Source organism: Ooceraea biroi, chromosome 9 (genome assembly GCF_003672135.1).
Source record: "Ooceraea biroi isolate clonal line C1 chromosome 9, Obir_v5.4, whole genome shotgun sequence".
NCBI lineage: Eukaryota > Metazoa > Arthropoda > Insecta > Hymenoptera > Formicidae > Ooceraea > Ooceraea biroi.
In genome coordinates, this window is record NC_039514.1 from 10,904,354 (window position 1) to 10,921,954 (window position 17,601).

A 17,601-nucleotide genomic window follows, 5' to 3' on the forward strand; every position below is an offset into this window, starting at 1 on the left:
ATAATAATAGCACGATATAACGATGTGATAAAATAACAAATAATAATAATGTGAATGACGCGCGATAATGAGACGATTTCCCTATCGAAATCTCACGGTGAAAATTCTTCTCGTGAAAATGACCGAAAGATCAGTGAAAGTGACCGAAGAGGCGTAGGCACGTGAGTGCGCGAGTGCGCGTGCGCGGTAAAATAGGTCCCATACAATTGTGCACGTAAATTATGCGAAATGCTCGATCTACCGGGGCATTCCGCAGTTAAAATCAGAGCGATTCGCGCACTGATCAGTATACTTACAATTTCGAATTCCAACAGTTTACTGATTAAACAAACGATTAGATAGAACGGTAAAAGGGAAAAACCAACTAGCTCGTGCGATTTCCTTTGACATGAGTTTTCCGGGCAGTGGCTTTCTCTCTCTCTCTCTTCTCTTGCATTCTCCTTGTTTTCATTTTTCTTTCCTTTTTTCCCGTATCTCGTCCTCAGCAAAAGCGAAAGTCGAGTCAATAAAATCGAATCGATTATCCATGCTTCTCGCATAGTTATTAGCCACATAAAGACAGCCGCTTAGATTAGCGCGCGATCCGCTTAACGCAATCGCGGGGGGAAACACAGGTTCCCGCATCACCGTAACGAAACGATCGATCGAATTTTCCGGCTATGAACAACGTGACGCGGCGCGACGCCCCGCGTCGCGCACACACATGTCGATAAGTCGCAACCTTGACCGACTTTTCCGCGCGATCGACATGCACATTGCGATTACTCCTGCGACGAGAGGGAAACTTTGACCTGGCGGAACTTTTCGTACGTGCAAAACGTATGCGCGGCTGCGAGTCGAGTTGAGTCAAGTCGACTTGTCACGGTCGTTTAAACGCGAAACGAGGCAATATTATTGACAACCGACATGGAATTACGCAACCGAGCGTGCCGCCGACTGTTCGGTGCAAAAGTTCGCATTTTATTATAATTTTTCAGATAATATGTAAATTACAATATTAACGATAGTCGGATATTGCGTAGGCTCAACTTCTCCGAGCAACGATCTCCACTTGTTCCACAATATGAAATATTCCCTATCTCTCGAGCGTCTTATATAAATGGTGGCAGATACGAAAAGATACACATGGAGAAATCCGCGCGTGATGGATTCAGTGCGCAAAATAAAACTTAATAATCCGGAAAAAAAATAACGCACCGGCGGCAGAAGAGTGGAGGCGTGTTTGTGCATCACGCTCGGCACTCGGCGTCCACAAAATAACTTTTTAAATTAAATTCTTTTTTTTTCTATTTCATCGAACGCACATCTGTTGAAATCGCGCGGGTCCGCAAATATCGAATTCAATCCAGCATTAATATTTTTACGATCGGCGTACGCGTCAAATTACAACCTGTACCGCGGATACTCGTCCTTAACTGATTCCACATCGAAATACTATCGCTCGAATAATTCTCGCGCGGATTTATATTTTTATATTTCTCGCTGGATACCCGCTTTAGGAAACTCGGAACCCGCTCGGTCCACGCGCTAACTGAAATTGCATACGTTTATTTGAATCCGTGAAACACGAGATCAACGTAAAATCCCGCAACATGAACATAGGTAACCGACAAACTGGTAATATGTCTATCTTTCGTACGTTATTGCGGCGAAATAACGCACGTGGTGAAGGTAAAGGGTAAAACGCTAACGCGCGTGACGTTTCAAGTGTGTTTCAACACTGAAATTCGTATCATTTCGTATAGTGTCTCGCGTAGTATTGAATTTCGAGGAGGCTTGTCGTTCGCGCGAAATTTATTCGAGCGAGCCAATGCAGATCGAGTCGGCGCGGCTGGAGGATCGTTCACGATTAAGCGGGCGGCGATGTCGGCAAATATTTGCCGAAGACACGGCTGACTGGCTTCGCGAATGCATTAAACGGTGACGTCTAAGGACGCGCATTTCATCCTGGCAAGACGGAACGATTGCATCGCCTCGTCGTCGCGACACCATTATCGTACTCAATCCGTGAACTCGCGCGGTGCGGCCGCTTGATAACGAGCTGCACCGCTCCAGGCTGCTTATCGCGGCCGGGATTAAACGGTCTTATAATCCATTTCTCGCTGATAATTCCGCGATACTGCGCGCGCGCGGACGCGCGAGGCACGTAAATTATGCTGCAGATAGGGATTCCGGTAATTCAACCGGCAATCGCGCTAATTCCATTATACTCGACGCTATTATTTTTGCAGAATCGTGCGGAATACGATGGAGACGCAGCGCGGGGCATAAGCGAGATAACCGGCACCGATAAACGGTTTTATCCGCAAACGGAGTGCTTACGAGTGCATGCAAAACATGTCGACTAATCTGAAATAATTTCTAATGTGATCCGCCGTAGAATAGAATTTTAGACTAAATATTCTTACGAGAGAAATAACGCATCGATGTTAGGTTACAAATAATACATTCGACAGCGAAACAAAACGGATATTTCTGAAATCGTCGAGAAAAAATGAATACAAATTTTTCTTTCACAAATATTTCCTGATGAAGAATAATTAGCGAAATATTTCTCTATACAAAAATCGCACGTGGCAACGCCGGGATTATTTTTGGTACGTTAATGGAACCGCCATCAGTGGTGAGACTGTTGCCTGATGTGATAAGCAACGCCTTCCATTAGAGTAGTGAGTCTTGTTTCGGTAATTGCCCGCGCTCGATTGGAATCGATAGATAAAGTATGAACATAACGGCAATAACATAGGCAACGGTGAAGAATGTGTCGTGCGGCCCTTCCTCGGTGAACGGCAGAGCTTTCCTACCCCTCATATCCCATAATTTTTACTTTCCTCTCATTTTTCCTCTGCAATGTCAGGAACCATCTTCCGGTTCTCATTTTTAGACGAGAAATTTTCTTAGCAAACATTGCGGCCTCGCGGAGAGACCTCGTATTGCGGAGAGGCTCTCGCAAGATCGTCACTGCAAAATTCAACAACTATGTTTTCGCGATTCCTGTCCAACGCGTTCAACGCGACGTCGGTCGGTCTGTGTATAGACTAAAAATATAGCAGAGTGAACATTAAAAAAACAGTGGCAGATACGAGATCGTAAATCGGATCAGCGGCTTAGCGGCGGTTAAAGGAAGTTCCCAACTTGTGACGGCGCGCGATCGATTTTATCTCGACTCCCCGAGAGCTTTGCCGGGTACAAGTGCGCGGGAGGCAAAAAGGCGCGATATACAGCTGATACACTGCAACGCGCTGATAACGCTCGCGTTATCAAGAGACCGATACCATTTACGACGCACAGTTCGCCGTGCGCGTGCGTGCGTGCGCGCTAATTGCGGTGCGCTACGCGTGAGCTGCGCGTAAAAGCCGAGCGGAGAAGGTAGCGGGGCACCAATTCGTCACTGGAAAATTGCAAAAGTACTATCAGTCTCCTCGTTCGAAATCGCGCGCAACGTCACCAAGGACAGACCAGTGCGACGATCGATCGCAGTGCGACATCGCCGAAGAGATCCGTTCGCGAAGATGACATTGAGGAAGGAGGCAAAGAGGTCATCGAGGAAGGTGGGCAACAAGTCGGGCCACAAGACGATGACGAGCTGCAATGACGAGGAAATTGCAAACGCGTCGCAGCCCGGAGCCCCCGCGAAGGAATGCAAGCAAGCGAAACCGGAAGCAGGTGCGCGGAGCTCTGGATATTAATGCGACTCGCTCTTACGAATTGCTCCTCGCGGAATTCCTGATACGCGAGAAGCGCGGTGTCATCGTGAATGATGTCAGCTTCTGTCAACCGTTGAAACTGTCGGAAAAGTGATCGCTCACGTGGACGCTTGGATTATTATGAGCTATCTCAGTGTGACGCCATTAGAAAATTGAACGTGCGTTTTTTGAGGACAATTGAAACTTGACTCTTTTTAAATATTTATTTTTCAAGCACAAAATTTCGAAGTTACCGAGAAGAAATTAATTCTCGTATTTCTATTGACTATAATCGAGCAACACTGCTCAGACGCGTTCAATTTCGCTTTCTTTCTTATCAGATGTGGAAGTCAATAAATTACTCCGTCCTGACAAGAAGAAGACAATTGAAAGTCCATTTAACAGACACTGATAAATTCAGATAAGGTCCAAGTAGCTCAAAGTAATCCCAGAAAGAAATACGTGCAGTAAATTACTTTTTAATCTCCATGATATTTATCGGGGGGCACACGAGGAAATGCGGAATGCCATTCTAAGATACTTGTTCATCTCGGACTCATTAAACTTAGGCTGTGCGATCTAATTGACGTTTCAAATATTTTGGAACATTTTCTATGTTTTTTTTCTTTTAAATAAAAAGAAGGAAAGAAAATATTTTGAAGCATTTGGAGCATCAACTGGACGCAGCCTTACAGAGTCAGTTTCGACGGTTTTGACAACTCGCGAGAGGAGAAATACGATTTTTAACATCACTCGTCGAAATAGAACATGAGAAAAACCCCGATCCTGGAAGATCGCCGCCGAAGGAGGGCACGTCGAAGGGTACGGACGGCAGCCCGAGCGGGAAGCTCGAGCGGCGCGCTTCGCTCCGTCGGAAATTCGGCGCGCTGTTAAGAGGGAGCGCCGATTTACCGGCGGCGATCAACCGAGGCCTGCAGCCGATCAGACGTAGTCTGAGCTTTAGCAAGGACCTCCACCGCAGCCATGAGTCCTTGAAGCAGCCTTACAGAACTAGCAGCGTGCAGTGGTACAACAGTTTGAGCTCGCTGGCGGAGGACGAGCACGTCGATGAGATCGATACGAGTTACAGGGTGGCGAACGCCTCCGAGCAGGAGATCTTCGACGGCAGGGTGCAGGTCACCAGGACGCGCAGTCTGGTGGAAAAGAATCCCGTAAGAATCATCCCCCTCCTCTTTTTCTCTCTCTTTTTTTTTCTTTTTCTACGTTGCTTTAAAATAAAATCTTGGAACGTAAAAGACATCCAGCGCGGCCAGATCTCTTCAGAAGAAACAGCGACAATTTAGAGTTATCCTCTAGTTTCTGCAATTTCTTCTTATCATCCCCTGTAAAGGTATTTCGGGGAGCGCGGTACGATCTGCAGCCGAGTATTCTCGGAGGGATATGAAACGACAATTGAGAGTTTATTCGTGACAAAGACGGACGTTTTGAGGACCTTTTTCACCCAGAGGATGTTCTTGGAACGATTCAGGCGACTCGCTAAATATCGCGCGGCTTCGAGTGTTTCGCGAATCTGTCTCATCTTTTTCCAGCATTTAGCCTTCATCTATCATGTCTATTAATCACGATTAGTCGGAAATGATCCGTTTGGCCTTCGCTTCGGTGGCAAAGCGAGATGCATGAAAATCTGGATGCCGTTCGTCAGCACATTAGTGTGCCAAATCGCCAGGTGTAATTGACAATGAAACGCGATTCCTGTTTTTCAGCAAATTTGCGGAGGGTATGATTTCAAAGTCCGGCCTTGGACCTCGTTACACTGACTCACAAAGATTAATGAGATTCTATTTGCGCGTTTCATCCACCAGTCTCTATCTTATTACTCGCGCCGCGAGTTTTTTCCTCCCCGCATGCTTTTCCTTCATCCTTCTGGGAGCTGTACTTAATTTGCAACTTTTTAGCGGATCGCGCTACTCATCCATCGTTCCCTCGGAAATTGGCACGGGGGAAAGCCTGGCGAGATTTTCGCCTAATCATCGAATCAAATTTTCCACTTCACTCGAATCTCGGGCAGAACACTATCAGTGTCCCTCCCTCTCTCTCTCTCTCTCTCTCTCTCTCTCTTTCTCTTCTGAATTTTTTATCCACAAGTTTCCATCTTGTAGAAAAATGAGGGAAAACTTCGGATGAGAACCTATAAAATGTTTTTACGTCACGCGCGAGCGAATCGATATTATCGATTTATGTTTAACAGAGGCCGATAATTTCGATTTTAAACTCGCCTGAATAGGTCTCGATTTTACACGCGCGTCGTAACGTCAAACGTTTAATTGATTGAGTAAATAGCGCGATTAACTCGGAGGGATACTGGATTTACAGTAGATTGCGGATTAATCGGGAAACGTGGAGAACATCAAAATAATGTACTGACGGGGGGAACAGGACGTGCAGCAATGTTTTCTTAGTTACGTATTCAGCGCTGAGAGCCATATATCGTAACGTAAAGCGGGATTGCGCGAGGGAAGCGCACCCGGCGAAATACCTCTGGATTCTAACCAGCTATTGTCCCTCCATAGGAGTCCAAACACCTGGATCGCAGCTTTAGGTACAATGAGATCCTGAATCCGGCACGTGTAACTGGTTAAGCATTTAACCCATTTGCATTAGCATCAGCGTCTATGTTTAACACAGTACAATCGCGCGCCGTGCACATAATTCTGCCGGCTTCCACGCTTCTATTGACAAGAATCTGCAAATTATTCATCTGTTCTCGCGCTGATCCCCAAAAATCCGACAATTACGCGCTCGCGAGAGACGAACTTGTCGATTTTACGATCGCAAACACAAGAATTCCATTTCCAAGAACTTTCTATCGTTACCGTGTTTCAGAGATAACAATGTGATGAATAAACCCGTGATTTAACTGATTCATCAGAAAAACTACTCGTAAATCGTAAGTTTCAATTGATATTTTACTTGCAAGATCGAGGATTCGCAGAAACAGCACTTTAGTTATTTCGTTTAGCGATCTGTACACTCGCGATTCGACTGATTTACTCTAGAAACTACTCGGAAGCTGCGTCTAATTGATGCTCGCCTTGCAAACTCGAGAATTTTCGCAGCTTTTTAGTTGCTCACTTAAAACACAAGCGGTCGATCAATGTATCTGTATGATCAGGAATTTCTCATTCCTAATATTATATATTGCAACGCAAGCAGTGAGTCATGGATGTAAATAGCAGTTGGTTGTATAATTAGCGGAGCGTACGTCAGTGGACATTAATGGACGTCCGCAAACAATGTATAAATACACTGAGCGTTGTCGGTGGAAGGCAAACTTGTTAGCCCCTCGCGATTTATGGGGGAAAGATTCGCAGGGAGAGATCATCGTGGTTCTCTGCTTTCCACGCAGCTGGTTAATGATGAATTCGCGACGGATTGCAGCCTCCGTTTCTTCTTTTTACGTCGCGGGTGTTTCTGGAACTCTCTCGGAAATCTCCCGAAAAAACTTGACTCGCCTGTGTAGTCCTCGTGTCCTTGCTCGCACGTCGAGGATTAATGGCGACAATGGCTGTTGAATCGCGCCAAAGTTTACAAAGTTTTTCGCGCGTTTGTCGCCAGACTGAAGTCGCAGCTGGTGCAGCTTTGCGCACGACTTGCGCGATTCCGCGCACGCAGAGATTTATTCCTTTCTCGTTCCTCGTTCTTCCATTCAGCAGCTTTCTCGTTAATGTAAAGCACGAGGTGGCGCGTATCGCAGATTACGATGGAAACCGAGATTCGCGACCACCATGACAACATGATCCGGTGTCGAAACAAGCTCCCGGATTTGCCCGGGGCATTCAATGCGGGCAGTACAAAAGAAAGAAAAATAAAAGGGAGAAAACGTTATCGATTTTCTGATAGAAATAGCCTCTGAATAAGGAACGAGCTCTCGAGACTCGGCGATTGAGCATGTCCTTTTGACGTAAATACGTCTTAAGGTGGGTCCAGACATGTGTCGTATCATCGTATCGTATCATAATCGCGTATCATGCATGATATGGATACGTTAGTTATAATGATACGCCGAGGCCTTGCTTTCAATCCGTATCCGTATCATTTATCTGCATCTTTTTATTAGTTTTCCATCTAACGTATCGTTCCACGTTAACCTGTTGTGGAGACAATGTCTGTACAAGTTAGCTGCTGTTAATTACATTTTTCTTCATTATTTATTGAAGAAACCGAGGAAATCACGACGGTGGTGGATAAAAAGAATTTTTGCGAATCGCGAAGTATACAGTGGCCAAAAATTATTGAGCGACTTAAAGTTTCAATCTGTTAGTGGACAGTACAAAAACTTCACAAGAATGTCACCCATTGAGTTTGAGTACCTGATAAATTTGGTGGGGAAACAGATTTCCAAAATAGACACCACATATAGGAAAGTAATATCTGTTCAAAAAAGATTAGCCATAACTTTGCGATCGCTAGACAAAGCAACACGACTGAATCGAGTCAGGATCTCAGGATCGTAAGCGTCCACACTGACTGTATCCGTATCTCGTATCATTTCTTTGATGTTTCGGCGAAATACCGACTTCAAATGGATCATGGTCGTATCGTATCTGCGTATTATTTTGATACACAGATACGATACGCAAATGTCATACGGCGCACCGTCCACACTAAGCTAATCGTGATACGCGATCATGATACGATACGGTGATACGACACATGTCTGGGACCCATCTTTATAACTCGATGGATGCCAATTTGAAAAGTTGAGCGTCACGCGTCACGCGTCACGGGACGCATGACGAAATTTCTTTCATTTAATTTTAATATACAGTCTCATTTTAATTATAATTATAATATGTAGGGTATCTCACTTTATCTTATTATAATATACAAGGTGTCGACTTTGGATTATAATATATAGGGTGTCCGATTTGACCAACCCGAGAAACTTGTAATATTGTGATATTGAAAATATACACAGTTGATTGAAACTACTATCTTTCTTACTATCTTTCTTTGAACTCTTTCCATTAACATGACGTATTCACGTTAAAAACTTGCGGCCGTGTCCCGACACAGCCTACCCCGACTTTTTCCCGTGACTTTGGGACGCAAATCTCAATCTTGGCGCGGGAAAGGAACGGCAGAGCGAAGAAAAGCTTTCGGTATCGCGTGAATCTTTCATCAAAATCAGAAGGAGCTTACGCGCGGTGGCTCGTCATCGCTTGCCCTTTCCTCGCGGTCATAATTTTTTCTTTTTTTTTCTTCTCGTTGCCAACGGCAGCCGTTTGTCAATAGCGACAGATACAAAGTCGACAAAACGAGAAAGCGATATAGCTAAGTCGATGACTTTCTCTCTTAGAGAGCACGCGCGTACGCTCCCTTATAAGTAGGATTTATGAGGTGTCTCTATTCGCTTTTGCAGGCCACGAGTCTTAGGCGCAGGGTGAACATCCTCTCTCATCCGACGGTACCTCCATATGGACGACACAGCGATTATTACCACTCTAATATAGGTAATTACACGATAGTTTATTATTAATTTGCGTAATAATAGTTTCGGTTTTAATTAATATTATATATTTTTAAATCAACTTAATGTATTTACTTAATATGAAAAGTAATTTTCATTTTTAATTAATGTAATAAATGTATTTTTATATATATACATATATATATATATATATAATTTACGTAATATCGCTCAACGTAAATTATGCTCCTTTTTCTCTCATATTTTTTATAACACTTCATTATACATACATGCACATTTCAAATTCACTTTCATAGTTCAGGATTAATTATCCGTCTAATTTTCGCAAAGTAGATAAGAGTGTCAAAGTTTATGAGACGAAGCACCCAACAACGTTTCCTTCTCCGATTCTTTTTTTCCTTCCATAGTTTTTACAAAGATATAGAAGCTAGGTCGAGACCAGTAACTTAATTTTTCTGAATCTCGCAGATTATATACCTTTTCTTCCTCTCGGACGAGATTAAGCTTTATATTCACATATAAGCGGGATACTGTTCGTCGATGTATCGTTTTTTCTGATGAACCCTTTTCTTCGTTTTTCAGATTTAAGCAATCCACCCTGCGAAGCGAGCAGTCTTCCGGTTCTCAGTCGGACCATCGACGCAGATGATGGCGAGACCAAACTGCCGTGAGTATAATACGTAATAATATATAACATAACTGATTGATTTTTCTCGTGTATAAGGCGCTGAAGTTTCGTGTAGCTCAACGCATTAACGCCGGATTTTCGCTTAATCCCCGCGTCCCATTTATATTGATTCACGCAAAAAGTTTCGTAAGCGCGTGCTAAGGGAGAGATTTCCACGGAGAAAGAGTGATTCCCAACGTGGATTATTTCACCTCCTCGGCAAACACGCGCCCCGAAAAAATCTTTCTGATACGAGTTCCGTTCGTTTCGCTTGTACAATCGAGAACGACGGCACCCTTTAACGCGGCACAATTACGATGAGATCGATAGTCGCATGCTCGAGACATGGCCTTTCAATTAGCTCTGCGTTTCACAGTCGCTTGTCGCTGAAATTGCCCGGTTTAACGCGCGTGTTTGCGCGAATTGTTTCGTTAAGCGTTTCCTAGAATTGAATTTTATGATTTTCGAAACCAAAAGCGAAAGCCGCGGGAATCTCCGTATCAATGTAGGACAAAAGCCGCCGGTATTTTATACGGCAATGTCATTCCTGTGTGAATCTCGTCCACGCAAACTAATTCCGGGAGAGGAATTTTCATTTTCGAATTATTTTTGCAATAAAACCGTCGCTCTTTGGCGTTCATTTCGGAAATCAATTTTCATCAGTGAAATATCGGTTACCGTTATCCGCGTTATTTACTATACTGGCTTTATTTGTTTACTGTAAAAATATGGTAGGACGGCGTTTAGCGGTATTTATTATTCGAATAATAGATGATGAAAATATTGTTTAAACAATTATTGAGATTATCAAAATAATCGGAGAACTTATTACGCAAATAACAATGTTTTCGTTAATTATCTTTGATTTTGAAATCGCTTGTAGCAGCTTCTCAAAGATTTGTTTAAGGAAAGTAATCGTAGATCGTCGTTCGTTTGCTTCCGTGCTAATACATGTCCCAGGATCGTTTCATTGGCGGAATAATAAATCACAGTTGAGAAGAGCGACAGACAAGAAGACGGAACGAGGTCAATAAACTGCTACCAGCGACAAATCGCTGCATCGGTCAAAGATAGCTAACAACAGATGCGAAATAACAAGTCACACAGAGTCACTTACGAAAATTCTCTTTGCGTTATCCTTCGCAAAATTCAGCAACTCGCGTCAGAATTATTATACATATTATAATTTATATAAATTATTATATAAATTCCAATACATGATATTTAAAAATCTGCACTTTGTTCAATCCTTTTTCAAAGCTCTTCTTTTTTCGAAAATATTGCATCTATTATCTATTATGCATATATTATCTATGCATACGTCGATTCTATGTCACGTTTAATTAATAATTAAATTCTCTCTCACGTGCGCAAGTTTTTCTTCATGCTGTCATTTTTTTTCGACACACGCGTCACCGAGCGAGATATATGGCTTACCTGGAGAAGCACACGTATCGCAACTGCACGTACAACGATATTGAAACACGGTTTACGAGATTCTCGCTTGCCTTGTCTGTCAGTAAATCAAGTCCGCTCACTATGGCAATCTGATTTTCGTTCCCGTGAAACAAAAGCCCAAGTCGCGTGAAATAATGTTATATTCGCCGCGAAGATACCGTGTGCTGCGTAATAAGAACTATTTCGAAAACTGAGAGAATGTGGAACTATTTTGGCAATGGAGGGTCGAAGCTCATTGGTATTCCTCCCCTATTTTTCAGCCGATACTTCACTTCGATTCTCAGTCATTATTCTTTGATATTCCACGTCGGTGCTACACCCGTATTTTACTACCGTCGTATTTTGTGCCTTCTCATGACATTTATTGTCGGTAAAATTTTCGGAAAAAATGTATCTTACGATAATAGCGACGCGGATAAATAATCGATCCCTACTAATAATCCTACTAATAATCAGCTCGGTTAATCACGCCAGATAAACGGTGATTAATCCTTCCCCAGTTGGTCTCTTATCGTTAATTTAAATTCTAAGAATAAGAGAACGATAATTATACGCGGATATCTTACATGGTTCTAAGTGTGACCAACGGTGTGGTCCGTTTTTATGTTGACAGCTTACGCATTGGTATGTACTGAAACATCGGCGCCGACATTTTTATTTCATTCTTTGTGAGCCCGACCTTCCCTCGAACTTGTAGAACCGCGAACTTTGCGCCTTTCCATCAAGAGATGAAAAAAACCATGAAAGAATAACCGTGATAAAACGATTTCACCGTGAAATTCCTTCGGATAAAACATTCCTTTTCGTACGCCCGTCACTTTAATTTGTGGCCTCCGTTATGACGATTCTCAGACAAAAAATCTCAGCTGCGTTAATTGCAAAGAGAGGAATGTTTGCGGGAACTAAATTAAATCGCGATAGTTATTGCTATCGTTAGACTCCTAGTCTTTCAAGCAGCAAAATCCAGAAAACGTTGCATACTCTTGCGTAACATTAAGATAGAAAATGTATCCGTAAAAAGAACAGGAATCTTGCACGGCAGCGCAATCATCTCAATGATGGCATCCGACGAGAGTCGTAATTTACTTTACGACATTTATTAAATTCCATCGTCGGGATTATTGCGTTGTTGCGTCCGTCTCCTCATGAGCACAAGGGATGGATAACTACTACACTGTAACGAAGAATACATAAACGCCATTTCGAGGAACGAATCTTAGCACAGTTTTTATTTATCGAAGTAGGGTTTCTACGATAAATCTCAGCTCGCATTTGATTTTGCGAGAGATTCAGGCGAAAAACGCGTTATTGCTCGCACGTGGCGCGTGACAGTTCAGGAATCCTGAACGGATTCTCGAGGATGAAGTAAAAGGTGAAAATCCGGTGTAACTTCGTTTCGCTCGGGAAAGACGCTCACGAACCGAGACGTATCGGCGCGGCATGTCGCAGGGGATGCCAGTGGCTCTAATGGAATTTGGTGTCGCTTCCCAGAGATTTGTTATATATATCCGGGCGATTTGCGGCGAGACATACGTCCGATGCACTTTCCACGATTCTCCATCACCACGAGCAGGACTTCGCATCGCGATGCGGAAATTGCAAAACCGACTGACGCTAACGTTTTCGTGAAATAAAAATAGAAACGCGAGAGGATATAAACTGCATATGTGAATAAGTAATGCGACTGCCTGAGTAAAAATGAAATGCAATGCTCGCATAGTTCAGGCGCATAGTTCGAGCGATAAATAAGACATGACTTCTCGACTTTTCCGGATAATTTCACATAACTATATCCGAGGAGGAGGATCAGGGCAGGAGGATAATCATCTGTTGTTATATCATATTTGATATAAATAACTCAGGCGACGTTACACGGCGACCGCATTAAATTATTTCCCTTATTTTCCATACAGGCAGGGAAGTTTGTTCAAGCAACAGATATTTTTGTTTCAGTCATGGAAGAGAGCAACAGGTCAGGAACGGATGGGGGAACTTAAGATCCAGTGCACGAAATTTGTCTCTGCTACGGCTGGGAAATTTCGCCGTCAAGCAGCATTCGGTGAGTGAGTTCTGCCTCCTCAGATTAATTACTTCTTGTGCAGACCGGCCAGCTCTTTTACTTTAGCGGGATATCTCGCGCAATGATGCGGAAAGCACGACGGTAGTCTAATCAGTATTTACCAAGCTTTACGAAGAGCTTTGCTTTACTAGTACTTTGATAAAAATGATGATCCGTTAGCTATGCCCGCGGTGTGGAGCAAGCTTGCGAAAGCTGTTATTATTGTTGCGATCGTTATTTCGACTCGCTGAAAAAGAAACAAAAGACTTTTTTGGAAAATTCTGGGAATTTTCCTAATCAAGCTGGGAATATAAATGTCTAATTAATATACGTATCTACGTGCTGCATATACGAATCGCCAGGTGTGCCAAATTTGCGTCGCATGCGGACGCTGAATAATATAAGTTTCTTTTGTGAGATATGAAATTAATGCACGCGTACGATATTTACATATTACATGCGTATACATAATTTCTCGTTATCGAATAACGTCAAGAAAATTTGTTTCAATTTGCATAATTAATTATTTATCTGTCTCTTAAATATTATTATTTAAAAATGCAATGCACCAAAGAATTCTACAATCATATCGTATTTATAAAACGCTATGCGTAAACTCGCCCGATCATCCCAACTCGTTTAATTCGAGCGGCTCGCTTCCATGAATGTAATTATCAAAATCCACTTTTCTTGTTTGAATCACACATAGTTGTGTACGTATGTGAAAGTATATACGGAAATATACACGCAGGGCCTCCCCCAATTGAAAACAATGTCCATCTTAATTAAATTGTCATCACGTACGATCGAGATAGTAGGGCTTGACCGATCGATCGGCATAATTACAAAGGTCAATCTCCACGAAGCGATAAGCAAAGGTCACCAACTCGCTCGCGCGCCCTTCCACGACAGATCCGACCTTCTCCTGCTTGCGGACCAGAACAGACACACACGGAAGTCAATAGTTGAGTCGAGTATCTAGTGGATCGAGCGAAGATCTCAGTGCCTTGGACTCAGAGCGATAGATGAGCGTCGCGAGATTTACTGCCGGTCCGTGAGAGGAAGGACGGTGCAGCGTGAGAGGAAATAAAAGTAAGAACTATGTTCCGCATTTCCATGGCAGCATATTCGTCAGCGAGCGATCCGAATGCAGCTGTCCAAATCGATCTTATCAGCGTTTTCTGAATGATCTGCATCGTTGCTCATATCATTGTTGATTTTTGTATCATTCATAGCGTTGATTCACAATTACATGGCAATTTGCTGTCGTGCTGTCATCATCCTGCTAGCAGTCATACACACACACACATGTACGCATTGGATAGCTTGTTCTTCTAACGAATCGTGAACTTATAGAGCCCTAATGATATTCCCGATTGAGAGCTCCTGCTCGTGTAAATCTGTCACTGCGACTCTTTCTCATCTTCGTTTCTTTTCGAAGATCTGTCTGTCGTCCTTCCGTTTCTTTATATTCTATTCTCTTCTCTCCCCTACATTTCTTTCAGATCTCGTTTTTCCTTTTCTTTTCCTTCGCGCTGACCCCAGACTGCCCGCGGGGACGGATTTCTCGCGTTCCCGTAATAGAAGTGTCATCCGAAAATGTTTTCTATCTGCTCTCCCCGAGCTTTTCAAGATCGCTCTTCTATCTTTCTCTCTTTCTTTTTCTTTCTCTAACTTCTTTCCCTAACTTCTTCTCTTTCTCTTCCTAGCATTTTTATTTGACGATCTTACCAGTCACTCGTACTTCGTACAGTACTTCCTCACTCAGTTTTCTTCGTTTCGGTGTTAACTCTGTGGTTCGCACAAGTTACTATGCTATTCTCTGATGTCGATATTTCCTCTCTCTCAAAGTAAAATTTTGATAAATTCACCGGGAGGAATGATAAATATTTGCAACGATGTTCTTCGATCTATGAACATCGATGCCTTTGAGGACGTCGAAGGAATATTGAATTACTCGTTCGGAATTAATGGTGAATGTGAGGTTTTGCTCGCTTCTATTCGCTTTTCCGCGAAATGAGATATATTTACCTCATCACATATCTTAAATAGAATCTCGCATGACGACAGAATGTAATAAGAAGATAGCGCGAAATGATTGATCGAAAGGGGAAATGATGATTGCAGGGTGGAATAGGTAGGGGATGAAGCTTCAGTGACGCGGGCATCGACAAGCGGCGAGAAGCGGCGTAAAAAAAAAGAAGGGAAAAGGTCACTCCAGTGCTCTTACATCAATTTCTCGCGGTAGATTATTCATCGGCCGTAACTACCGCGTGCCGATAATGGCCTGTAGTCGCGCGCGTGTCTGATCCAACTGCGACCACTACCCCTGAGAGAGAAGTCGATCGACTGCTCGATCCGCTCCGGCCGATACGTTAAATACGAACCACCGGGTGGGCCGCTGGACAGGAAGAAAAGGAGAATTTATCGTTACGCGCGCGCCCCCGTCGTATCTTCTAATCCCGCCTAATAGTGGCATAAATTTGTGCGGAGCGTCTCGCCACGTCTCACCCTGATAATATTTTTTCTCCCTCCTCTTCCTCTTTCTGCCGATCACGCGAACGTTAGTTGCGGTAACGATGCCATTCACGACCACGATTATACGATATCGGAATCGGGGATGGAGGAAGGAAGGGTTAATCGCGATCGTGCGATCGTGCGGTCTCACCGCCGGAAACCGCCGGAATGCGCTCTGTGTAAAACGCGGAGAGATGCGACTAGAGGGATGAGCGTGCATATTTCTCTTCTATCTTCTGATCGCTCGAGAAGTCTCAATGTACGCGCGCCAATACGCTCGCTAAATCGCTGAAAGCCCGCGTGACGTTAGATCATGAGTGTCGTAAACGACTTCGTCGTTACTGGGTTTCTCGACGCGTCTCGGGCCGGCAATTGTTGCTCCATTTGCAGCGTTCGCTGCCAAAAGCTCGCTCGAAAAATGAAGCGGGAGACGGCACTCTAAAGAGAGTGCACGTCCCGCAATACGTGCTCCTATCCGCTCAGATCCATTTGTATCGCGCGAGGCTGGCAAAATCGAGCCTGCGAGTTTACCTCGCGAAAGCTTCCACCGTGACGTGTAATGGTGTCCAGAGAGATGGCGTTATCCAATAACGAGACGTATTGCGTCAAAAAGCATCTTCATCCAGCGTCGCATCTGTATCTCTTCATGAGCGAGCGATTCTCGAGTTTCAGCAAAACGTGCCGTTTTGCGCAATATTAATAACGCCAATCATCTTTTCGTCAAGAGAAATCACTTTCATATCTCTGTCAGTGTTATTGCAGAATTTCGATTAAATTCAAAAACTCTCTGTACGCATTTGGAATGAAATCTCGTGACGTGAGAAAATAAAAAGTATAACATAAACAATTCAATGAGCCACGAGAGAGAGAGAGAGAGAGATTATTTATAATATGGAGATGTCATCGCGAATATCTCATCGACTCCAGTGATAATGATCGCGAACGAGCTTACTCCCCGATCTCTTTTGCGACGGCCATTACAGTCCTATCGGTTCCACTATGGTATTATCGTACTTGTCAAGCACAGACAAAGGATTACACAGCCTCCAACGCATATGTTCGAAGCGTTACTCCGCACTATTTAGTAACCTAAATAGATTATATGAACCATAGACGGATAAGCGATACTGGTTGATATTATCCAAAGGCACCGAGTCAGCGCTTTGATGTAATCGACAGCGTAAGAGAGGGTACCTCTACCCGATTATACGACAATGTAATACGTTTTATTAATGTATTACGTTTCGCGGAGTAGCGCGTTCTTCCAATAATTCTCCCTGCAAATAAACAGTCGGAAAATGGGATAACGACGTGATCGAAGGCCTATCTTTGTCTCTACTCGAGTTTTCAACGCACATAATGGCGACAAACGGTTTTATTCCGATTTTATCATAGTTTTTTGCTTTAATGTGAAAAGCAGAAAAGTACAGTCAAAGGAATGATTTATAATACTTTTCGCAGAGAGAGAGATGTTCGACGAGAATTAATTTCTTCGGGGCGCGTATCGTCATACATGTATCTTCAAACGAATCATGCAAATCAAACGCATCACGTTCTATTGATACCATCGCCTGGTTTGATTGCCTCAACGTTCGTAATGAAAATATTCTCTTCCAGGAAACGCTGCTTTGTGCAATAAAATTTTTCCATATCGCACATATGTTGCATATATTTCGAACTACGTTGCAATCAAAAACACGATACGGAACTGTGAGAGGAGTACTTTATACATCAAAAAAGGACTTTCGGAAAAAGAATTACA

At 43.3% G+C, this 17,601-nt stretch overlaps 1 protein-coding gene across 4 annotated transcripts in view; it reads left to right on the plus strand.

Moving 5' to 3' along the window:
• The window catches only part of LOC105281622 (pleckstrin homology domain-containing family G member 5), a 116,862-nt gene that overhangs the window by 32,067 nt on the left and 67,194 nt on the right, over nt 1–17,601 (plus strand). Inside the window, exons 1-5 of one of the 4 annotated variants that reach the window (XM_011342963.3) lie at nt 3,388–3,666; nt 4,452–4,858; nt 9,070–9,160; nt 9,721–9,805; nt 13,217–13,322. In XM_011342963.3, the coding sequence (XP_011341265.1) occupies nt 3,513–3,666; nt 4,452–4,858; nt 9,070–9,160; nt 9,721–9,805; nt 13,217–13,322 (843 nt within the window). In that variant the 5' untranslated portion in view covers nt 3,388–3,512. Of the gene's footprint in view, nt 1–3,387; nt 3,667–4,451; nt 4,859–9,069; nt 9,161–9,720; nt 9,806–13,216; nt 13,323–17,601 lie in introns of those variants that run through there. The other 3 variants (XM_011342961.3, XM_011342962.2, XM_026972511.1) reach the window with 3 other exon arrangements.